The sequence below is a fragment of the Lygodium microphyllum genome, chromosome 23 (assembly GCF_053477565.2).
Source record: "Lygodium microphyllum isolate KBCC chromosome 23, Lygodium_microphyllum_v1.1.10, whole genome shotgun sequence".
Lineage (NCBI taxonomy): Eukaryota > Viridiplantae > Streptophyta > Polypodiopsida > Schizaeales > Lygodiaceae > Lygodium > Lygodium microphyllum.
In genome coordinates, this window is record NC_141157.1 from 44605076 (window position 1) to 44630155 (window position 25080).

General features: G+C 43.6%; 1 protein-coding gene across 3 annotated transcripts in view; it reads left to right on the forward strand.

The window, feature by feature from the left end:
• The first annotated feature begins 456 nt into the window (after positions 1-456).
• The window catches only part of TRE1 (trehalase 1), a 70740-nt gene continuing 46116 nt past the window's right edge, over positions 457-25080 (forward strand). Inside the window, exons 1-10 of one of the 3 annotated variants that reach the window (XR_015688187.1) lie at positions 457-1088; positions 2036-2333; positions 2452-2571; positions 3013-3128; positions 3271-3371; positions 6854-6960; positions 7054-7126; positions 7232-7411; positions 9866-9953; positions 10429-10528. Coding sequence is in view for 2 of the 3 variants with exons in the window: in XM_087664772.1 (XP_087520898.1) it covers positions 491-1088; positions 2036-2333; positions 2452-2571; positions 3013-3128; positions 3271-3371; positions 6854-6960; positions 7054-7126; positions 7232-7411; positions 9866-9953; positions 10429-10528 (1781 nt within the window). In the remaining variant the exon portion in view is untranslated. The remainder of the gene's footprint in view (positions 1089-2035; positions 2334-2451; positions 2572-3012; positions 3129-3270; positions 3372-6853; positions 6961-7053; positions 7127-7231; positions 7412-9865; positions 9954-10428; positions 10529-25080) is intronic. The other 2 variants (XM_087664772.1, XM_087664771.1) reach the window with 2 other exon arrangements.

Sequence of the window (25080 nt, forward strand, 5' to 3'; positions counted from 1 at the left end):
TAGGCACAACATGCTCTTCAAAGTCATTAAGTTTAATAGCGATTAATGTTTGAACATTTATAGGGGAATACTTAAGCCCATTCAGGTCAAATAAAGATGTTAGTTAAGGTCTTTAGAAATTGGCTTCTCCGTTCTTTGTTTTTGCTTGAAAATTCAATGATTCGCTTATAGTTAGAATGCTCTTACATGCAAAAATCTTACTATCTTCTTATGCACCTATTGCTTTTATTTACAGACTAGCTAGGATTTTTATAACTCATTGGTAAAAGTAATACTTGCTTTTGTGTCTTGTTACATATATTCCTCTTTCTTTAGTATGCATAGAAACACAAGCCATTGATACTTGCCTTTGTCTCTTGTTGCATATATTCCTCTTTCTTCAACCTATGCATAGAAACGCAAGCCATTTGGTAATACAAATGCCATAGCTTAGATCATTAGAGCTTTAATTCCGCTAGATTGCTGGCTGTCTTGATGGACTCGTGGCTAAATGCATCTCTTGGCAGGAAAGTGGCTCCGGACGCCAGACTTCGATGAGAGGATGCAATTTGCTTTTCCTTTATTTTGCATGAGAGAGAAAGGAAGAGGAAAAGAAAGTGGCAAATTCGGTCCTTCCGTTTACATGGGGACTTTAAAATGTTTCTCCTCACCTGAATTTTCTGTCACGCTTTCTCCTCCGCTTCGTCCTTCAACATCGGCGTCGACATTTTCTTCTTCTTCTTCTTCTTGTCACGGGCTATGGCGACGATCGTTCTCGGTCTCTTTCCCCCGCCCGTTCCAGCTTCTCCTGATTCTCGGCTTCCTGCTCCTGTCCTGTCGCCTTCCTTCGTCGCTGCCGGCCATGGCATCGACCCCGACCAAGAAGACGTGCGCTTGCCGGCCTCCCTGCCTGCCTTCCCCTCCCCCGGCCTCTCCTCTCCTCTCCTTCTTGCAGCGCATCCAGTCTTCTGCGCTTTCCATCCTCGGCTCCAACTCGTCCTCCTTCGATCCAAAGACCTACGTCGATCTTCCCCTCCGCTTCAGCCTCAACCGAACCGTGACTGCCTTCGATCGTCTTCCTCGCTCTTGCAATGGGACAATCTCGCCTGGTAAAGCTCCAACGTCTACTATCCTTCACCAAAGTTTCCTATTGTTTGCCTTTCATCACCTCCTATTTTTGTGCTTTGTGATGTTTACCTCGTTCTTTTTCGTGATTCGGCCACGCGTCCTTCGTCGAGGAGAACTTAGAAAACCGCAAGCGTGTCTGTTGTCCTTACGCAATAATCTCCGTCGCGGCAGAAAACGATGCCGATGTTCACTTGACCTCGTGACCCGCTGTTCTCTTGCATGCGCGTTTTACTCTGTTGTGGGCTTCCAAGCCGCGCTTTGCGACTCGAGGTCTGTGTTTTGAAGTAACTATCTGCCTCAAAAGGCAGCCGCGTAAGCTTACTGCATGGTTGATAGCGCACGCATGCAGCCATCCCTTCGAGCTCTTTCAATGTGAAATTCAGCTGAACAATATATCGCGTGACCAGAACTGCTCTGGCCATACCTTCTTACAGTCGAACTGTGTGAGTCGCCCTTATAATCCCTTCTGCACGTTTGGTTCATTCTTCTCCCCTAAGTAAGACCTTCTCAGTACTGTGTCCTTCCTTCACAGTTCCATTGCAAGGCTTCTTCTTGGTGATTGAAATATTTGGATGCGTACATCGTGTCTCTTTTTGTTGTTAATAAAGCCTTCAAGATAGTGTCATCAATACTCGCTTCTTTGTCTCCAGTCCATTTAGGGAAGGAATACATTAGCTTGTCAGATGCACATCCACGTTAGAATTTATTTTTCTTGGAAGCTTGCAACTGAAGGACGATCTCTTGTCTGCAGGACAGATTATCTTTGCTAGACACAAATATATAACTTTGTTAGTTATCCAGTCTTGTCCACTATATAGCGGTGTTGTGTTGTTTCTGCGTGCACCTACTATTTTCGAATGGAATCATCTTCTGCAAGTCAGATGTGTAAGGTCTCCAGAGTCTATATAATGAACTTTGTCTGGTGCAGACATTTTTCAAAGATTTGTCAAAGAGTATTTTCATGAAGCTGGAAGTGATCTGCAGCCTCATACTCCAGATGATTATACCCCTGAACCTAAAAATTTCCTCCCGGATGTGGAGGATAAGCAAACACGTGCTTGGGCTTTGAAGGTGCATGCCATATGGCTAGAACTTGCAAAGAAGGTCGCAGGATATGTTGAACAAGAACCTGATCAGCATACCTTACTTCCCTTGCCTAACCCCGTGATAGTGCCTGGCTCACGCTTCAGAGAGGTTTATTATTGGGACAGCTACTGGATCATCAGGTTGGCAAACTACCTCTCGAGCATATGTAACTGTTCAGAAAGGGGATTTGCATCTTCGTTATTGTAACCAAAACTTTGTGGTTTGGTTTTGATTTGAGGTGGCTTGAGAGTTTTGCAGGGGCCTAATTGTTAGCAAGATGTTTGACACTGCCAAAGGAATGGTTGAAAATCTTTTGCATATGGTGCAATTATACGGTTTCGTGCTCAATGGGGCAAGGGCATATTATGAAAACCGGAGGTACATTTACTTTTATTCACGACTTTTTTTTTTGCACAGTATATTTTTTCCACATGAAGTCATAGATATACCAGTTGAGTTATCTAGGTGCTGAGGTTGCTATCCATTGGCATCTTTTGATAAGCTCATTTAAATATTCAGTTACTGAGTTTATTATGCGACTCTTCCATTGACAAAGTTCCAAGGACCAACTGTTCTATTGATGTTATAGAATGTTGTCTGGTGGCCACATTTGCTGTCTAGAATTTGCAGTTTTGAGGCCTTTCAGCATATGATCAGAGTGAATATGCAGAAATGATTGTGTTTAGCTTGTTAACCAGCTGTCCTATTTCTATGTGCGGCTATTCCAATGAAATGCAAACATTTTGGAAATAAGTAACTAAAATTTTGTGGATTTTTAATATGTCCTATGTTTGAAAGTATTTAGTTGTGGAACTGCAGCCAACCCCCTCTTCTTAGTGCTATGGTACGAGAAGTTTATTCAGCAACTGGAGATGTTCATTTCTTGGAAAAAGCTTTACCCATACTTATTCGAGAACACAAATATTGGACCTCAGGTAGAAAAACCCAAAATTAAGATGGATCTGCATGTTTATCTTGTAAACTTAAGTCTCACATGTAGGTTTTTTGCGGCGAATACTAGAGAGGTCTGCATGTTGCACAATAATTTTTGACCTTCCCTGTTTAAATTTCAATCAGACCCAAAGAAAGTCACAATCATGGATGGAAAGGGGCACAAACATTCATTAAGCAGGTATTATGCAGATTGGGAGGCGCCACGACCGGAATCATTCACAATTGTAAGTGCTGAGGCAAGCCTTTGGATTTGAAAACAGCTAGAGAAAGGCTCTTTTAGTCTGCTGAATTGCACTTGTGCATGCTTTCTGAATGATAACCTTGCTTGGTGCTGTCTTTGACGATTGGATTTGAAAACAGCTTGAGAAAGGTTCTTTTAGTCTGCTGAATTGCAGTTGTGCATGCTTTCTGAATGATATCCTTGCTTGGTGCTGTCTTTGACGATTGGCCTTGCTATAGTTTTTGTAGCACCTGGATAGAACATAGTTGCAGTTAGAGAGAACAAAACAAGAAATGGAGCATTAATTCTGTTGTTGAACTTTAGCCTTTCATAGTCTTACGTTTAGGACTTTCACATCACAATCTTGAGCACTAAACAACGATCATGCTTGTATGTCCTTTTGGTTAAAAAAAAAACAGTTGCAACGTAATTTTAGACAAAACAGACTTTTATTGGACTCTTTTCTTGTTGAACTCGAGTTATCTATTTGGCATTTTGCATATGTACCGCATGGTACAAATCGGTCCATTAGTACGTAGAGATACACAAGTAGGCACCTGAATGGGGTTATGTATCAAATGACAAGCTGCATCCCTCGCCACAAAGGCCTTACAAAAGGTTGTTCTTACACAAATTGCAAATAAATTGGGTAAGGACGCATGCAAATGGCGAGGTTGCTTGGGTCACTAATGAAGGGATACATTTTATGTTGATTTCTGTCAAGACACAAAATCATGCGCTCTCATTGAGCAAACATGCTGAAAACAATTGTTTAACACTAGTCTTATAAAAATGATTTGAAATGCTTTTTGATTAGGAGCACTAAAATTTGTTGTTTTATATGAAAATGGTCTCAATTGTGATCATGGGATCATATATTTTCCAACTTCTATGTTTTTTCAACTTATATATTATTAAATGATTTTGCTATAATGGTCTCTTATTGAGCTTTATCATTGAAGAGCACATCATATTTGGATAACCCCAAAATTGGCATTTCTCCTACATGCGATATGTGACGCATCTTGGAGATGTGAGTGTTAAGCGGATATTGACAGTTTATGTGTGAGTTTGTGCATGCCACAGTGGGCTGGGCACATTTCATTTCCAGTGGTGTGGTTGCTAGATGTTAGGTGCATGTTCTATGGCCGCTTGGCACATTTTTTGTTGACCAACTTGTACTTTATTGGCCTCAAATTTATGGCCGATTTGTTCATGTTTGTAGCCCATTTATAGGCTGGTGCTCCCTTCTCCAGTTTGTATCACTTCGCATACTTCCATGGCAGGTTTTGTTGGAGAGAGGGAGTCTGTGCCAGTGCCCACACAACCAGTGACTCATTGGTGTTTTTGTACGATCTTGTCTTGGTGTATGGATTCCATTTCCCGAGCATTTGTTTTCTTTTGAGTTCTTGTTGCAGTATATATCTTTCTTTTGCAGTGTTTCTATTTTCTCCTCTCTTGTGTTGTGCAGTCTATTACAGCAGATTCTGACGCTTCCATTGCTACATCCACCTCTGACATGGTATCAGGTGTCAGTGTTAGGTGTTGGAGTGGTGTTTCCTTCTGTTGCAGGTCTGCCAACTGCTGTTGCTGATCTTCCCTGACCGCTGCACCCCCTCTTTTCAGCTTGGGCAACCGCTTGCTGCAGCTTTTTGGCCTGTTTCTGCCTCCAGAGTCTTGTGTTTTGTATACAATTACCTGTGTTTTGACTGCCTAACATGTGCAGGCAGAAAATGACCTGTTTATCTAAAGTATGGCTGCATTTATTGCCTATACAATCTGTGTTTTCATGATCTGAACCTGCATTTTCTGCATTATCTTTGAAGGCTGAGTGTCTATGTTTTCAGGTCTTTCTTTCTATTTGTTGGTTGTGATCTTTGTTTTCAGGCTGGTTCCTATATGTGGTGGCTGCAAACTTTGTGTTTTACACCTTCTTGGTCGTGCATTCTCTCTTTTTGTGCAGTAGTTGTCTTGTTTTCTGATCAGCTTTTGTGATTCACTGCTTAGCTTTAGAGAGGGCTCTTGTGTATTCGGTTGTTGTGTTTCCATAGTATGTACACCAAACGTTGTGTATTGTTGACCCATTCTCTATGTGCTTTGTTTATTACTTGAATTTTTTTACACTATTGTGAGTGTGTCTTCTTGGTACACATGTATCCCTCCTGATCCCTTGCCTCCATTCATGATTTTTGTATCTACCTCATCATGGTTGCTCCAACTTCTATTATTGATGACCATCATGGAAACATTGCTTACTCATCTACAGGTTCTCTTTCGGAGACTTGCTGTGTTCAGATCTAGGTTTTGGGTAGAATGTTGTCTCTAGGTGAAAGTTAGAGTCTGAGTGGAAGTAGACAAGTAGAAGCAAGAGCAAAGGAAGAGGTATGGTAGATGGAGCAAGAGAGCAAGAGAGAGACACCTTATGTGGGAACTCCAATAGTCACAATGTGTGACCAAGCTTCCCTTATTCAGTAGTTGCCTTTACCCCCAGTACTAGGTACTCTAGATGTTCCAACTTCAGAGAGGGGTGATGTAAGGAAGGAGAAGAAGTCTTAGTGGTATTATTGTGGCAAGAAGGGACATCTTTGGAAGGACTGCAGGACACTTAGCAGCTTTGCAGAATGAGGAGTGGACAAAGGAGAACGGTAATGATTTTGTTGTTGAGTTTTCATCATTTACAAGTCTAGGTTCAAGTTCTAGCCATGCGGCCCCAGCAATGGCCATAGAGGTCTCCTTTCCAACTCACCAGTATAGGTGATCTGATCATCCCTCACAACACTCTAGTGCCAGAGAGGGAGTGTGAGATTGATAGTGAGACCATTTGCTTTAAGTGGAGTTTGCTAGGGAAAGCATTGGAAAAAATTATGGGTATTGTTGCTAGCTTATGGATTTAGTTTTTCAAGAAGTTGCATCATCCACCTCATCTCCCATGTGCTATTCATTGCTAGCTTATGGATTTAGTTTTTCAAGAAGTTGCATCATCCACCTCATCTCCCATGTGCTATTCAATATGCAAACTATCTTACTAAAGACCTTTCCAAGCAAATAGAAAGGCTTCACTGCTGCTTGTGTTGGACAATTTTATTTCCGAATGATATTTTAAAATTAATCATTTCAAATAATCTTTGTGTTTGTATGTCAGGACAAATCATCTGCATTTGGTTAACTGTTTGTGCCTCTTGAGTATCATGGCAAAGATGATATGTGTCATGTGAGCTTTGCTGTTCTGATGTAATAAGAAAGTATTAATTACAATTATGAAATTACCTGTTAGATATTTGCACTTTAAGTTTGATATGTCACCTTTTGCTGCTATAGGAAATATGATATAGACATTGTTACATGAATGCTTTTTTGTCAAGACTATTTGTGTTTAAGGTTTCTCAGAGAAGGCACTCAAAAGGTTACACAACAACCTAGATTTTCAATGCTGTAAAGCAAGGGTTTCTGATGTCTAGCAAATGACTTCTGGACATCGTATTTCAGGATATACAAGTAGCAGCAGAAGTTCCATTTAGTGAACGGCAATCCCTTTATCATGACATTGCCTCAGCAGCTGAAAGTGGCTGGGATTTCAGCTCGCGATGGATGCGGTTGTTAGCTACAAATTTTGTGCTATAGTAAAGTGAGTTTGGAGATTGATTATTTGAAAAGCCTAATTAGGATATTTTTACCTCTAAATACAGAGATCAGGAAACTCTCAGTAAGCTTTTCACTTCATCAATTATACCAGCAGATTTGAATTCATATTTGTTTCAGGTATTGACAATGTTTTGTTCTGTTGGTTGTGGTGAGGGAATCGATCTGGCATTTATTGTTGTCTAACGCATGATAATTTAATGGATTACTACTATCTGAGAGCAGATGGAAACAAATATAGCATTCATGGCAGATATAGTAGGGAATGCTACCATTTATCAGAAGTTCAATAAAGCGGCACACACCAGGAGTTTGGCAATAGAATCAATTCTGTGGAATGACGACATGGGCCAGTGGGTAGACTACAAACTAAACCGTGATGATTGTCAGATAAAATCAAATAGGGTATATTTCCAGATCTATGATTGTTCCAGTTGATACTATTGTGTTTACACATGACTAAGTCTAGTTGTTCAATGCATTGGTCCTGCTTTATTTAGATTGCAAGTCATTGTTTTTGGCAAGGGGTTCACTTTATGAAGAGAGTGGGTTGAGTTTAGATTTTCATAGCTAAACTAACTCTACAAGGAAGTGAAGCATACTTGTGAGGCACACAAGCCAATCACCTGAAAATAAAGTTCAAAAGTAAATGTTCGGCCCATCTAGGATTAGCTTGCAAAACCCACATCTCTGTGAATGTGGCCAGAAGCGATGACAGAGCTCAGCTTCTGAGCCTTAAGGAAGTTGAGCATACTTGTGTGGGATACAAGGGAATGACCTGGAAATTAGCTTGCAAAAACCTCACATAACTGCAAATATGGCCAGCAGGAATGATGGGTCTCGGCTTCAAGACTCCAGAAAGTCAAGCATACTTGTAAGCCATACAAGGCAATCACCTGAAAACTAAGTTCAAATGTGAATGTTAGGCCCATGTTGGATTCGCTTGCAAAACCCTCACACAACTGCAAATGTGGCCAGCAGCGGCCAGGGTCCTCAGCTTTCCAGGCTCAAGAGCTAGTGTCCCATACTGCCAGTTCACACCTGTTAGGTGTATGCACCCGAGCTAGAGCCCAAGAGTTTGGAGTCCTCCATTACCAGCAACCTCAATATCCCTCTTACAGGGCTTCCTTAGCCTCTTGAAGTTAACCTCCTCAACTCTAGGAACTGTGCACTAACATTGGCTGTTGAATTGGCCCCGCTATCACTAGCCTTAGGGCACAGAATATAACATTTCCCAAGTACCATCTTCAACTATGAAGCTAAGGGACTAACTCTTGAACCTATAGACTGTTACCCAAGCAGCCTTTGCCTTTGGATTGATCAAATGCGGGGGACTGTGTAGTGCTTGATGAATGACATTAGGTTCCAATGAAAGTACACCCTTGAGGATTTGCAATTTCTTGATGGTCTCATCACTTTTTTGACCTGCACCTTTAAATGATTTATGCGAAAGTAAGGTGAGGTGTAAGGGTGCAATCAGACACCTCAGAATTTCATATCAGTCTTGTAAGGCTGCAATCAGACACCACTGGGCTGCTTGTCTCTTCCCAATATTATGAGAAACATGTTCCTGTTTTATGCCCGTCCTTACTTTACTGTTCTTGAAGTATGCACGTTGGTAAAGCTGTTTACACTTGAAGATGTCTAGAATGCACCTAAGTTACTGACTGTATTGGAATCTAGATGTCCTAGAGTTCATGATCAGAGTCTTGAGACACTTCTAGCTACAGCTAGGACATATACAAGTGCCAGTGCATGACGTTTGCATTGTTGGTGACCTAAAAGAATACAATAGAAAAACTATTTCTATATCTAAATCATTTAAAGTTGAAATCATTGTAGAATTACAAGCATGTGCACATGCTAATATAGGTTTCCGAATACTTGAGTAAATGAGTGTATAGTGTGGCACCTCATTTAGTGACCAAAAGTTCCCTGCGGCAGTACAGACCTCATACACCATTCCAAAAAGGAATCTCGCAGCTGTCTCTGCAACTGAACGGTGATGTAAATTTAAACTTAATTCTCCAGATATGTGATGCCCTTTAATGAGTCACTTGTGCTGTGTGGCCTATCTCACAGGTTGAGACACAGGCAAAAAATGTCTACAAGGTTGCTTTCCAATGTTTCTTTATAAGGGGTCAATCTGCCAGTAAAGAGGGGCCCAGGGCACGGGGGTGAAGGGTGCCTTTTTAAAGGCCTCTCGACTTTCCATAGTCTACAGTGAAGTGATGTACAAACTTCATATTGATGGCTGTAGGTAGGTGCATTTAAGAGCATGCTGAGATTCGAAAAACAGATTTAATGTTTCAAGTGCCAAAAACTCAGATATAGATAATTTCAACAAATGTGAATTGCATGTTGAAGAAAATCAAACTTAGCATTTACAGAACCTTACAAGTGCTGGAACATTTTCTGAGAAGATTTTGAAATCTGATTAACAGTGTGTTCTGTACTGAGATTTTCATGTCCACGTTTTATAGAATTTCTGGGCAAACTTTGTATTTTGTGTAAGGCAATTGGTGAACACATGAAAGTGGTGTTCTGTTGTAGCTGCACTGAATATTTTTTCAGAAAAATCTGTATCTCTTCTAATGAAGGATGCCAAAGTAAACATCTTCTCTAGAAAAAAATTGTAGCTTTGTAAAGCAGGGCTTTCTCAGCCCTTTGGGCTGCTGCTTTTTGGTAGACTGTAGCAATAATATATTTAAAAAAAAATCCATTTTCATGCTGAGGTGTAAATTTACACACCAAGGAGCATGGTTTCAACATGTTGCTCTGTAAATTCCGGCTAACCAAGATTGAAGTCACTAAAACAGCAAGCAGACGGATGAACTGTTTTTATCTTATTTGCCACAGACAGTATATATCTGGAATAAAAACAGCCAAAATAAAATTATCACTGCTTCCAATTTCATTCCACTTTGGACTGGAGTCCTACGTTCAGGTTAGCACTTAACTTTCTTGACATAGCGGCATGTTAGATTAACTTGAAGATCATGGATTATCAGAAGCTTACCATCTACTGAACTTTAATGTTAAAGTGAGGTTGTTATATGATATACCTAGTTTCCTACTTTGAGCTTCAATTTCTTTTTTTTGGTCTTTTTTACTTGAAAACCATTTACTTGTCCAAGACTTGTTCTCCTTAGTCTGTTTTCAAGAAGTGTTCTCCCTTCTTTGAAAAGGGTTAGTAACTGGTTGTATAGTCCTTCGTTCAGGTTCTTGTCATGGGTAAGGCTTTGCTAGAATTGCAGATGAAAACAGATGTTGTGCACATCCATAGTCTTTCCATGTCCAAAAAGCTGTCTTTACTCTCAGAAGCCGGAGTTAGGAGACTTGATTCAGATTACTCTGGCTGGATGAATTTAACTGATACATTAGCAACATTGGTTGAACTTAATTGTTGTGTTTCTCTGTAGGTGACTCAAAGGTTACCAAAGTTGTGAAGGCGCTAAACCACTCTGGACTGATCTGTTCAGCTGGAATTGCAACAACTTTGAAGGGCACTGGTCAGCAATGGTTAGTGGTCTTTACACCTTTATCTCCTTTCTTACCAGCTGGAATTTTCTAGAAACATGACTTGTCAGACTGTAGAGGTAGTGGAAATACTTTGCTACACAGTGCATTTCATGAATATCTGGCCTTTCTAAGTAAAAAATGAAAATAATTACTCTATAACATCAGGGTAGCAAATGCTTCATACAATACGACAATAGCTAAACAAACCTAGAATTTCTCCTAACCATAGTAGTTGCTGCCAATCCTTGGCATTTGTGTGAAGCGGTCTATATTTTCTGAAAATAATGGGGAAGCTTGTAGTTTGTGCAAAAGTTTTTAGTGTTCTTGCTGTGCAAGAGAGGGCTGTTAGTGGATATGTCAGCTCATGTGTAAGTTTGTACATGCAAAGTCTGGGCACATTATTTAGGATATTTTAGGAATTTTTTGTGGTCTTCATTTTGGTCATATTTAGCATTTATTGTTGGCCGACCAGCATTAAATGCTTGTCGACTTGATTATATTGAGGACATATATTTGTCCTATATATTCAGGCTCCTCCTCCTCACGCAGTCTGAAACCAGCCTTCCTTCTTGGAATGGGTGGTGATAACCTGATTTAAGAGTTAATTACAACAATAAATAAATGCACATAAAATGAAATACACACTTTACCATAACATTCTTGGAATGTAGACACCTTGTTGGCCCCAAAATTGGCACCCCCTGCGGTATTTCTTTAGCTTCCATTCAATTGGAAGGAGTACAACTTGAGATTCTTTAATCTCCTCCTGCTAACCAATTGCTCTTGTTGTCATAAATGACCAGCAAGCCTTTTGGGTCATTTGCCCCTTGATTCACCCAAGACTTCTCCAATTTGACCCTTGGCTGGCCAAATGCTGCCCCAAATCAATTTGGGATGGGCTGGCTCTTGAAATCCCTTGATAATCTTCAATTATCAGTTGTTGATTTCAGTCCCTTGAGCCTTCAATCTTTGGCACGGATCCCAAGGTGACTGCTAAACCCTAATTTCTGCTGTAAATTAGGGTTTACTGCAGAAATCACAGATCAGCCCACCAAAAATGACTGAGATGTCCTCCGAATGGCTGAGAATGGCTGAGCATAGGCTGAAAGATATGAGAGAATGCTGTAGAGAGAGAAAATTCTAAGATTTGTCGCGAAGAACTGATCAAAATCAGCAGCTGCCCTGCTATACCAGCCCCAAACGGATGCACCAACTACAATAGGAGCATCAGAGACTGCGATCTTCAAGAGAAAGTGCATCAGCAGACAGCAATTACCAGCTTCCCAAGGTCAAGAATATGCAATCTCCATCACAAAATGGTCTCTAATGGTTGGGAATTGGCCCCAAAAGCTGGCAATAACAGTCCAACATCTCTTCCCAACAGCTCCAAAATGAAAAAACGAGATTTTCCTCTCCCTTCAGCCCTATTTAGTCTTTCCCCCACTTGCATGGGAAAGTTTTGCCAAGTGGCAGCTTTCTTAATCCATTTTCAGCAATTTTCAGTCATTTAATTAATTTTCAGAATTAATTAATTTTGAAAATTAATTCAGCCCTTAATCCATGCTCAAAAAATTGACCTTACCCATCCAAAAATTAATTGGCTAGGCCATTTGCAACCGGTAGTGGTCCAATGCATTAATTGACTCTTGGACAAGCTTTAATCCATTAATTAATGCCTAGTCCCTAGTGTCACCACTGACACTTAATGGCCAATTAATGGTCCTAGGGGCAAACTGACACCAAAATTCACTTAGAATTTAACAAGTGTAACTTGTTACAACTTTAGCCTTTGACACCCATCTTTTTCACAAGGTCCTTCGGTCTTCAACTGTGAAAAAGTAGCTTGCATCTCACACGTGCATCTTTTAATTGCACATTTGATTAATCCTTTAATCAAATGTCAATTAAACATAAGCAAAGCATCAAATTTTCACATCCGTGTGACAGTCACTCATCTGCCATCACATGTGTGTAGACTCTGTGGAGAGAGGAGCCAGTGTATGTGACTGTCTGGTGTTGAATATATGGATTCCATTTCCTGAGCATACATTTGAGTTCTCATTTGTATTGTGTTCTTTGTTTTTCTTTTTCTTTTGTCTTGTGTTTCAACAGTTTATTATGGCATATATTTACAATTTTATTGTTGCTCCACTTTTGACATGGTATTAGGTTTTAGGTTTTGTCCTCTTGCTGTGTTTTCTTTGCTGATTTTAGATTGATTTGACCGTTGCTGTTCAGGTGAGTGTTGCTGCAACCAAGTGACTTGTTTTTCTTGCGTTTTTGATGATGTCAGCATTCGTATGGCGTGCGTTAGCCCCTCTCTTGCTTGCTTCTTAATTCCAGCTTGTGTTTTGATGTCTTTGCATCTCCTCTTGGTTGGATGACTGCATTATCAAGCCGTTTTTGTTGTTTTAGGTAGTTTCTGATTGATTTTTTAACTTTTCACAGTGGATTTCTTCTCGTTTTGTCAGATTTTGATGAATACTATATGTGAACTTTCATTTTTTGTAGTCTGTGCTTGTGGTTTGGTTGTGTTTTCTCTCCAAATATCTTCTTTTCTCTACTTCTCTTCTAAATCCTCTATCGATGGCTCCTCTGTGCAGATCCATTGATGATAAGTTATATGGATTTGATTATCTTATATGGAGTGTTGTGATGAAGGCTTGGTTTATATAGAAGCAGTTATGGTGCGTAGTTTGCGGAGCTATTGAATGTCCTCGGTAGCCGTCTCTTGCTCTAGTTGATTTTTATGAAGACAACTATGAGGAAGCACTGCTTATATGGGATTTGGATGATGCTTGTGTTTACTCGGCCTTGCGTTGGTGTATTTTCAAAGAAGTCCTATTGGCGGTTACCTCTTGCAAGACATCTTTTGAAGTATGGATGAAGTTGCAGTTGATGTATGTGGCACCTTCCACCATGAGGGTAGTTAGTCTTTATGGACAACTCCAACAAACTCCGTTCGAGGCCAAATATACTATTGAGTCTTTTCTACTTAGCATGATCCAAATCTAGGACCAGCTTCGGCAAATGCAGTTTGATCTTCCAAAGTCTCATCTTATTAGACTCGTATCCTCCAAACTCCCTTCGGTGTTTGATGGAGTGGTGAATGCTTTGAGGGCGTAGACATCATCAACTTCTATCAGTTCTACTCATATGACCTTGATGTTGCTTGAGTATGAGGCATCATTGCGGTCACAAGTGAGGCTTTCATTAGGTTCTAGTGAGGCTCTTGTAGCTTCACAGAGGGGTTCGAAGAAGAAGAAGTCGAAGACCTAGTGTTACCATTTTGGAAAGAAAGGTCATTTACAGAAGGGCTACAAAGAGTTAGCGGCTTCCAGGAAGAAGAAGGAGAAGAAGCGGTAGTGAGATGTGGACTCCTCCGACGAGTCATCATATGTCTCAGACTCAGACTCCGATCCTTCGACCAAGGAGAAGTTCAAGGTGTGGAAAGGATCAGCTTCTTCAGATTGTAGGAAGGGATTGATGGCCCCTTCCTCAGCTGCTTTCTAGTGGTGGTGATGTCAGCATTCCTCACGACTCTCCAATGCCAGAGAGGGGGTGAGAGGGTGGTGAGATGAGGCAGTTGCGCCTCATCTATATATCTATACAAATGCACAAGATCCAGAGGATTTCCTTGATGCATCGATTGAAGTCTGGCAGGTGCAAAGACATTGAGGTTCATGATGGGCTGTTTATTTGACGGAGAGCAGGCTTGGCTCCTAGTCTTGAGTTCACATGAGGGGACAATTTGGTGGTCTAGCCAAAGGTGGGGAATCCATGGTCACGTATGTTCCAGAGGCATTTTTGACAGGATGGTCATATATGCTACTGAGAAACATTGGGAAAAACACAGAGATATGATATGATCTTCTCTTTTTACAGGAGCTGATACGATCAACCTTGACATTAGCTTTTCTTCAAGGCACCTCGGTGGTGGCTTGATCACCCACTACTTGGGTATGCATGGTTCTACTTGGTGGTTCTCTACTGTATGGTTTATGATTCATTCTCACTGTACCATTGTATTGTATCAGATCATCCATGATCTGAGGAGGGTTAGCGGATATGTCAGCTCATGTGAGAGTCTGTGCATGCAAAGGTTGGCTACATTATTTAGGATATTTTAGGAAATTTTTGTGGTCTTCATTTTGGTCATATTTAGCATTTATTGCTGGCCAACCAGCATTAAATGTTGGCCGATCTGATTGTACTGAGGACATATTTTGTCCTATATATTTAGGCTCCTCCTCCTCACTCAAGCACTCATCTACCATCACACGTGTTGAGATTCCGTGGAGAGAGGAGCCAGTGCTAGTGCCTATGCAGCCAATGACTCACTGTTGTATGCGATTGTCTTGTGCTCGATATATAAATTTCATTTTTCGAGCATACATCTAAGTTCTCGTCTATATTGTGTTCTTTAGTGTTCTTTCTTTTCCTTTCTCTTTTGTCTTGTGTTTCAGCAGTTTATTACAACATATATTTATGATTCCATTGCTACTTCACTTCTGACAAGGGCCTCCTCATCAACATATGCATGAGTCACAAAAGTAGATCCATATTGAAGTCCCAAATATGCAATCACTCACATGCTGCACGATGATAAGATAGGAAAACAATGGATGATTGGCAATCAGATAAAGCATAGAGCTGAGAAGGGAACCTTGCCTCACGGATTTGTCCAAATTCCACCATTTGACCTAGGATTGATTGACAAATTTGTAAAGCACCGACATCAAAATCATAAGTTCCCAATTCCCAATTGGCAAGGGATTCATGCAATTACTTTTTGGGAAACAACTCTACCAATCCTTTAAAGTATGGTGGTTGTTAAATATGAACCACAAATGATTTTTAGGTCATCCCAAGAAACCATGGTAGAACTCATCTAGGTGACTTCCATTTATCAAGCTGTTTGACAACTCCTTTCATGCACACTTCATGAGAGAGAGAGAGAGAGAAAGAGAGAGAGAGAGGGGGGGGGTATTTACGAAAAAAAAAAGAGAGGGGGGGGGGGGAGCTGGTGCTGCGTTCCTGACCTGCGCACTGGTTCCACGAGGGCCTGTAGGCCAGCCGTGCTGCCTGCATGACCCTCAGGCAGTCTATTCTGTGACCTGCTTGTTTCTGGGGTGCCTGTTCAGCATCCCTGTAGGGTGACTGCAGAGCTGCATGCAGTCTTCTCTGTCTCTGCCTGTCATCTGTGCACCCTGCAGCCCAACAGGGTGCCTCCAGCCCAATGAATTGTTGGCTCTGCGGTGCCCTATATTCTGTCCAGTCTGCAGGACCCTTTTCTGCCTGACAGGACTGCACCACCCGCACTTTGACAGACCTGTATAACCTAAAGTTGACCTGTTACAGCTGACCTTTTACAGATGACCTGTGAGACCAACAGGAGAAGACCTGCAGCAGATGACTGCTCCTGTGTTCCTTGACGGTGGCCCTGAATATGGATGATATGGATCAGGCTGTTGCAGCCTTGGATTTGGACATGGACGTGGAAGAAGGCATGGTGCCCTGCACTGATCAGATGGTTCAGCTCCTCCCTTGATGCGCAGCCATCTATCAAATGCAGCAAGCATTTCCATGAGGTATCTACTGCTGCTCTTGGGGCCCATGACTTCAGTGATTTTCTGCCTCGCTTGTATGCTCATGTGGCTTCTACTTTGCAGGATTTGCAAGAACCAAATTGGAAACAATTGCTCAAGTTTACAAACTCTCTCTTGGAGGAGTATGTCGAGCATAATCATTGAGATATTCCTATTCTTGCTTGCGTGGAGGAAGAGATTTCGGATACAAGGTGAATACCCACAAGGTTCTTTGCTCCTTTTTAGCTTTTCACAAGCAAGGGGTTATTCTCTTCTTTACCGGCTAGATTCTTGTGCTCGCTAGGATCTGCTAGTGACTCACATCTCTTCTCTAGACTTATTGTGTGGAGGAGATATTCGTTGGATTGTGTGGATTCTATGAGGTTGTGCTCCTTTCTATGAGGTTGTTTGGCACAAGCTCTTCTCCTCAATAAGCAATCCCTTTTGGTGCATATTGTCTCATGGCATCCTATGGCAGATTTCAATGTTTACTTAAGCATGTGTGTCCAGTATGGGTGAAAGTGGAGATTTTGCCTGTTGGGCTCTTCTCAAGGATGCAATGGTTGTAGTGGGCCATGTGTTGGTACCCCCAGGTTTGAAGGTTGCCAACCCAAATTGAATGTGTAAGCTATGGGATACCACTACAAAGAGACCCAATTAGTTGCACCTCAATTGTAGTGGCATGTGGCCTCTTTGATTTTGGCTCAAGTGGGGTACATTTGCTGGTCATTGTTTCTCGTGTGGTCAACTAGGTCACTTCATGGCCAAATGTCCAGACCAAAAGATTACCTTGTTGGATCAACCCATGGACAAGGACCAAAACAGGCCTCCACCTTTTGGCCAACAATAGATTATTCACCCCAATAGTCTAAAGGCAAGCAACCAATTTCTTCAGATCTGAAAACATAGGGATGGACAGAAGCCCACCGATGCAATAAGGGAAAAGGGAAGGAGACTTTTTTACCGAGCCTTCTTCTTCTCGAGATCCCCTTCACACTTACTCGCGTTGCTAAGATAAATCCTGTGATGTCCCTATTGCTCGAGTCTCTACTCGTGCCAAGGATCCTTTGCCCTCCAATAGCAATCACAGCAGTAGCAATTGAGCTTGTCATTGCCATGTGCCTGTGGCCCTCCATAGTTGATCTTTGATGTTGTTGGTAGAGTTATCACTCCATGGGATCACTGGTATCTAGGTTCTACTTTCCACCCCGCAGACATACCTTGTTCCTTGCGGGATGAACATCAAAGACCCAATCCCTTTGCAATATTGGGAGACTTCTTTAAAGACCTCGTATTGGAGATATTGGTAGCAAAGACCCAAGCCCATACAACGAAATCTCGTCAAAACTCATGATCCCTTGTGTACCGGCTCGTCTAACTTCAGTCTTGCACTCGTTCTTTTGTATCTTTCAAATTTGTTATATCTGATTTATGCATGATGGCTTAGGGCCACCTTGCATATTGTAATCTTGTACTTTTTTGTGTAATTAATACAACTACCTACTACGAGAGAGAGAGAGAGAGAGAGAGAGAGAGAGAGAGAGAGAGAGAGAGAGAGAGAGAGAGTGTGTGTGTGTGTGTGTGTGTGTGTGTGAGAGTGAGTGAGTGAGTGAAGATGGCGGACGATCGTGCCCTGTCCGTGACCTACCTGTGGACGCCCTGTCCTTGAGCCGCCGACGTTGTCGCTTCCTACCGCTGGACGTCGTCCTGCACGCAGGCGCCTACCTGTGGATGGTTGCAAGTCGCTGCGGACGTCCGTGCCTACAGGTTCTGCCTCGTTCCCGCTTCGTTTCCTGCCTTCCCGTCTTCTGCCTTGGCCATTCGCCGTCTGCGAGATCGGGACCCTGCTGTGTGATTGTGCCCTACTGCTCTGCGTCTTGCCTGACGTCTCCCCTTAGCCTCGTGCACAGGCCGTTCTGCCTTGCCGTTGTCTGTCCTCTCGACCCGTGTTGCCTCCCTGCGTGCGACCTTTCATCTCTGTTCCGCGAGAGAGAGAGAGAGAGAGAGAGAGAGAGAGAGAGAGAGAGAGAGAGAGAGAGAGAGAGAGAGAGAGAGAGAGAGAGAGAGAGAGAGAGAGAGAGAGAGAGAGAGAGAGAGAGAGAGAGAGAGAGAGAGAGAGAGAGAGAGAGAGAGAGAGAGAGAGAGAGAGAGAGATCTTGAGCCAGTTTCATGCTATACTCAAGAACTTGACTTCGTAGGACATCACTTTTGCAGAGGATGTCACTCCTCTTTTCTTGCTTGGTACTCTTAATGAGTCGTGGGATGTATTCCGCACTGCATTATGTGCCTCTACTACTACCTTGAAATTATCTGATGTTGAGAGTGCTCTTCTGCATGAAGAGGTTAACCGTAAGAATTTGGATGCCTCTCATGTGTCGCATGCTATGACATTTAGAGGTAGGAATGATGGATATGGAAAGCATGGCAGTGGCTGTGGCTGTGAATCCCGAAGATCACAAAATAGATTTAAAGGTATTAAAGTTGACCCTAAAAAGATAGAAGCAATTTTGAATTGGCCGATACCTAAAAATGTGCATGAATTACGTTTTTTCTTAGGTCTTGCTAGCTTTTACAGAAAATTTGTGAGAAATTTTTCATTGCTTACATTACCTTTGATACAATTATTAAAGAAATGCATTGTCTATCATTGGTCCGATAATCAACAAAAGTCCTTTGATTTACTGAAACATGCTTTAACTCATGCTCCTGTATTGCAATTACCTGACTTCAATATACCATTTTTCCTAGTAGTCACTGATGCTAGTGGATCTGGAATAGGAGCAGTCCTTATGCAAGATTCCCATCCCATAGAGAGAGAGAGACGCCAGAAGACAGCAGTATGGCTGGCCAGGATATGGATTTTATCGACCGGACTGTGGCAGTCCTTGGCCCTGATTCCGATACAGAGGAGCCGGAGGATATGGTGCCCTGCACGGAGGAGATGCCTTCGGGCTCTGAACTGCCGCCTGCGGGCAAACGCTCCAAGCATACTTCTGACGAGCCAATGGGTCCTCAGGAACGTTCCTATGCGTAGGTTGCCTGTGATCCTGTGGATTCGTAGGAGATAGACTGGGAGCATTTGCTGGACTTTGCCAATACTCTGCTTGGCGATTATGTCCAGCACAACAATGAAACTTTTTCTGATGCGGGAACTGATGATGTGCTGGAAGCCACGGTGGACCCGAAATCAGTCTTGCGGTCCTTCTCAATGTTTTATGACCGTGCAGTTATACTTTTCTTCACTGGTAGAATCCCCGTGCTTTCACATATTCGCCAGTGGATGCATCATTTATTGCAAGGGGAGTGTGTTGAGGAGATCTTCCTTGGACCTCGCGGCTTTTATGAGGCGCTGTTGAAATCAGAAACCCATCGCGCTAAACTCCTGTCCAAGCTGCCATAATTATTTGATCGCCGCTTGGTCCATGTTGTACCATGGCGCCCGATGGCCGATTTCCAACGTTTGCTTCAACGAGAATGCTCGGTATGGGTGGAAGTGGAAAATTGTCCGGCAGTTTATTGGCCATTGTTGAAGGATGCAATGGCCGTTGTGGGCACAGTGCTGGTGCCCCCAAGCCTCAGGGCTATGAATCGCAACCGTTTATGCATGTTATGGGACACAGCCAGGAAAAGGCTTGCGTGGCTTCGCCTCAATTGTTCTGGCATGCATCCCTTGCATTTTCGCTTGAAATGGGGCAATTTTGCAGGCCACTGCTTTTCATGTGGTAAATTGGGGCATTTCATGGCCGAATGCCCTGAAAGGCAACCGTCTTCCGAGGATGCGCAGGTTGTGCTGCCTAAGGATGACATGGTGCTTGATGCCCCGACATAGGAGGCCCTTCAGCCGCCAAATGTCGTGGATAAAGGCAAACAACAGGTCCTAGGTTTGGACTCTTGTAGCACTGATTGGATTGAGGCCCGTCCAAAAAAAGGTAAAAAGTTGGATGCAGGCATGGCGGATAAAGAAATGTTCACTTCACAGCCGGCTGCGCGTACTATAGCCCCGTCTGCTCCCCGTAATCAATCTACAAGGAAAGCCTATACAGACGGCCCCAAGGGCCCACCTGCTAAGCTGGCGTTTGATACAAAAGGTAATGTGATTACACCTTGGGATCGGCGTTATCCCCGCCCTGCTCCCAAGGCAGTGGATTTTCCTTCTACCTCTAAAGCAGGTCGCCAGAATTCGTATGCAGTATTGGCTGATTTTCTGGATGAGGGTGTCCTAGATGCTCTTGCGGAAAAGGTGAAATCGAGGCAACAACTGCCTCGTTCCCGACTCCCTTTTTTTTTGAAGATATATGAAGATAGCCACGTGGAATGTGCGAGGCATTTGCTCTCGCCATAAGCAACATGCCATGTGGACTATCTTGCATGAGAAACAGTGGGATGTATTGTGTGCAGTTGAGCACAAAAGTCACGCTGAAGCAGGCAAAATTGTGGATTGTCATGGATTCCGTCTGTTTTATGCAGGGACACATGCTACGCACTATTCGGGCGTGCTGATGATTGTCCATGAAAAATACCAGCCTGTTCTTGTCAAAAATGATGTGTAGGGCCGCTTTCTGGTAATCGAAGTCTTATTTGAAGGAGATATTTTATGGTTGCTGGGCCTCTATGCTCCAAACGATCCTGCCTCCCGACGGGATCTTTGGTCGACTTTGCAGGGCTCCATGTCACTTGGCCGAAGGGGATTTTTGATGGGAGATTTCAATATGTGTGTTGACTCTTCTCAGTCCACTTCGGGGCATTCGGTAATGGATACGCCGGAAAGCCGGGTGTGGAATTCCTTTGCTTTGCGCGTGCTTAAGCAAGATCTTTGGTCGTGGCTTCACCCTTCTTTTTCAGGCTTTACTTTTCATTCCGCACAATATGCCACTACTTGGTCGCGGTTGGACCGAATGTATATCATGCAAGGGGATGATTTTCTTCCCGAAATGCTGGAAATGAAGGTCTTGCAGCAATATGCGTTGTCGGACCATTTCCCCCTTCAGTTTGAGATGCGGGTACACTCTATTGCACCTTTTACGCAGTTGCTGGATAGGCTCCCTTTACGTTTCAACTCCTCTTATTTGACGCATCCAATTTTTCAGGGCTATATGCAGCAATTGATCGAGAGATTCTTATTGGACTTCGCCTTTGCCGGCCTGGCAGCATTTGCACGGTTGCTTTCTAATGTGCAGCAGGTTGCTCGGCAGTATGGGATTCATCATGCCTCTCTTTGTCGACGACGTTGACATGCAACAGAGGACTTACTGGCTTTGGTCCGTTCCTTGCTCGTGGATTCCCCAGATGATGATTTTCTGCTGTCACTGAAAGGGCGTTTGGCCCATCTTATTCAAGTATTTCAGTTGAAATCTTATCAGCAGGCCAAGCTGCATAACTTGACTGACACATTGCAAGATAGTGCTTGCCAGTCTCATAAGTTCTTTCGCGCCTTGCATGCTTCTCCGGCTCGCGAAAATATGACTAGGCTCCAGGATTTGGAAGGTCGCATGGTCATTGATCCGCAGACCATTGTCACCATGTGCAGAAATTATTTTATGGAACTTCTTGGTTCTTCTCCCTCGCCTTCTAGCCAGGTTACGCATGCCCGCTCGGCCTTCTATCATCTGGTCCGTGAGCAGGTTCCACTTGATATGCAAGCCACTTTGGAGGCGGATATTTGCGAGGAGGAGGTTATGGATGTTTTGTTGCACCTGCCTAAGGATAAAAGTCTTGGTTGGGATGGTCTCACTAATGAATTCTTTGAGCACTCGGCCGCGCAGTTGGTGAAGCCATTGGCGGTCATGTGTCAGCAGGTTTGGGACACAGGGGTCATGCCTTCCTCATGTAAAGAAGGCCTTATCAAACTGATTCCCAAGTTCCCTTCGCCGTCAAAGCTGCAACACTGGAGACCAATTTCTTTGATGGGCTCGATGTATAAAATCTTCTCCAAAGTGCTGGCGAATCGGCTTCACAAGCACCTTCCAGCTATTGTGCATCCTCTCCAATATGGTTTCATCAAGGGCCGCAACATTCTCCATAATATCTTGAATGTGCAAATGGCTATTGACTATGCGCGGCATTCCAGTCAGGAAGTGGTCTTGATTCAACTGGACTTGGAAAAGGCCTTTGACTATGTGGACTGGTCTTTCATTAGATCTCATGTCTGGTATGGGCTTTGGTACCCGGATGTCCCGATTGATCTACACCATTAGTGCTGCGGCTTCTTCAAGAGTTATGCTCAATGGTGGGGTTACAGAGCCATTTGTCCTTGCTCACTCTGTCAGACAGGGTTGCCCTTTGAGTCCTCTCTTCTTTGCCTTGGCGACTCACCCGGTCCTTTCAATGTTATCCTCAATGGCGGCTTCGGCTCAGCTGGCCGGATTGTCTCTTCCTTTGGGGCAGCACTTCATTAGCCAATCTTTGGCTGACGACACTTTTATGATTTTGCGGGGAGACAGGGACAACATTCGAAAGGCATTAGATGTTTGGACGCTCTTTGGTCAGGCCTCTGGTCTTCGCATCAATGCCTATAAGTCGGCCATTCTCAGTTGCATGGAGCCTGATTTACAGTCATTAGGTTGGCAAGGTCAGGTGGTTTCCCGTGGATCCATTGTCAGGCATCTTGAATACCCGTTGGGAGTGGATGTACGGCCAAAGGACCTACTGGAGTGGATTTCACAAAAACTGGCGACGAAGTTTATGTATTGGAAGTCGCAAGCGTGGCCATTCCATGTGCGCCTCAAAGTGGCTCAGACCATTATGCTACCCATGCTAACGTATTTCCTGCCATTGCTGCCATGGACGGCTACTACTTTGAAGGCGCTTACTCATCCTATTCGTTTCATGCTATGGAAGGACTCCCTGCAGGCAGGCATTTCATGGATTTCATGGTCGCATACATGTACCCCTAAACGCATGGGTGGTGGCGCTATTTTGGATGCAGAAACTCATATGGTGGCTCTTCGTTGGTCTCTTTTTCGTGCCATGTGTGTGGATCATCACCCGTGGACCATCATTGCCCGTTATTTTCTTGAGGACAGCGGGCTATGCCATGGTAACACACGGCTTCGGGCCTCCTGGTGGCATGTCCTTAATTCTGACTCTCGCTTTTCCAGTCCGTCTTCCTCTTTGTTACTGCACTTGGTCGGCTCTTGGAAAGTGGTGCTCCAAAAGGCCCGTTGGCATCCAGTAGGGGACCGCGTGCAGTCTAACTCCTTTCAGCTGGAATTGTTGGCAGTTTCTAGATTACTTTCATGGGAAGACAAACATCAGCTCAGACCGAGATTTAACCGCATGGCCCGTTTAGGTCTGACTTCGATTGCGGATGCTACCCTTGCCACTCGCAATGTCCTCGCATCGTTTCGGATTGCTAGGAGAATTTTCAGGATCCCGCGCGGATACCGTGGTTTTTGGCGAAAAGCTTTTATTGGAGCTTCAGGGTCAGCAACCCTTTCCTGCCCTGGCTGTGGATCGTCCTTGGCAGGACTGGGACCTTGCAGGCAGGTTGAGTCTGGAAAAGGCCTCTACCAATCAGTTGTATCATCTTCTCATTCGAGATCACCACTGGCTGGGTGTGAAAGCTAATACTGTTTGGGAACTGCGGAAATCGCGGACATGGTGGCAGGCAATGCTGATGGAGGGCTGGCTGAATAAGGCACCTTTCAAATGCAAGGTCTTCCTTTGGCAGGTAATGATTGGTGGTCTTCCTCTTGCCTTGGCCCTTTCCAAGCGTCGAATCTCGAATGGCAATTGTTTCTTCTGTACCACTACCGTGGAATCGGCCAGACATCGTTTTCTTTCTTGCCCGCTCGCCAAGAATATCTGGTTACTCTTGTCGCAAATTTGGCAAGCGGTGGTGGGGTCCTCACTAACTCCTTTTGATTGGGTTTTTGTGCGCCCAAAGTACCCCACACCGCCACAGTTACATATGAAGATCTTATTTCCCTTTTTCAGATATTGGGGATGCTGGCACATTTGGACCACGCGCAATGCTTTTCTTTTTGATTCGGCCTCTAATGTACCGAGACATATTGCCAGGCTTAAAGGGCTCTTGCATTGGCAGCTAGATCTCATTCGACACTCCGACTTGCTCCCTCGGGAGGATTTGCATCCCTGGCATATGGCAATTGCCTCTGGGTTGTTGCCATGATTGGTGTAACCTTTGTAGTGCATTAGTACGGGGATTTCCCACACGTTGGGCTAGGGCCCTCGTGTCTCTTGTAATCATGTCATCATGTAATCTTGTACCTTTTTCGTAATTAATACAATTACCTTTCACGGAGAGAGAGAGAGAGAGAGAGAGAGAGAGAGAGAGAGAGAGAGAGAGAGAGAGAGAGAGAGAGAGAGAGAGAGAGAGAGAGAGAGAGAGAGAGAGAGAGAGAGAGAGAGATGGCGCCCGCTCGTGACCTGCCGCCTGTGCAGATTCAGCGTCATTCGCTGCCCGGTTCCCTCTTCGCGCAGACGGTATAGGCCGTCGCCTGTTTGTTGTTCGTCCTGGCGGTTGGGGTTTTGGCTGTCGTCCTTCCGCCTCGTCATCGTTTCGCGCATTGTCGTCCTTCTGCCTTGTCGTTGTCTGAGGGTCGAGTGGCCAAGGGCTAAGTCAAGTGGGCGCTGCTCGTGCCATGATGAATGAGAAGAAGATGCCACTCTATTATTGGGTTGAAGCTGTTATGACAGTGTCACAACTCTATAGAAACAGAATTTGTATCCTTTTTCATTAATTTATCTATATAATGATTTATTAAATTTATTTCCTTTGCACTAATTAGATATAAAGAAAAGTGCATTGGAGCTGGCCACTGATGAGTGGTCATAGGTTATGGTGGACCCACACGGTGGGTTAGAGAAAAGATAGTTCACACTTCCACCTATATGACCCGATTGGGCGCCTGTGACTAGAACTCACGCATATCAGGGTTAGACTCGCACACAGAAAGGATTGATGCCTTGAAGTGTGGGCTAGATCCACCAGAACAGACAGTT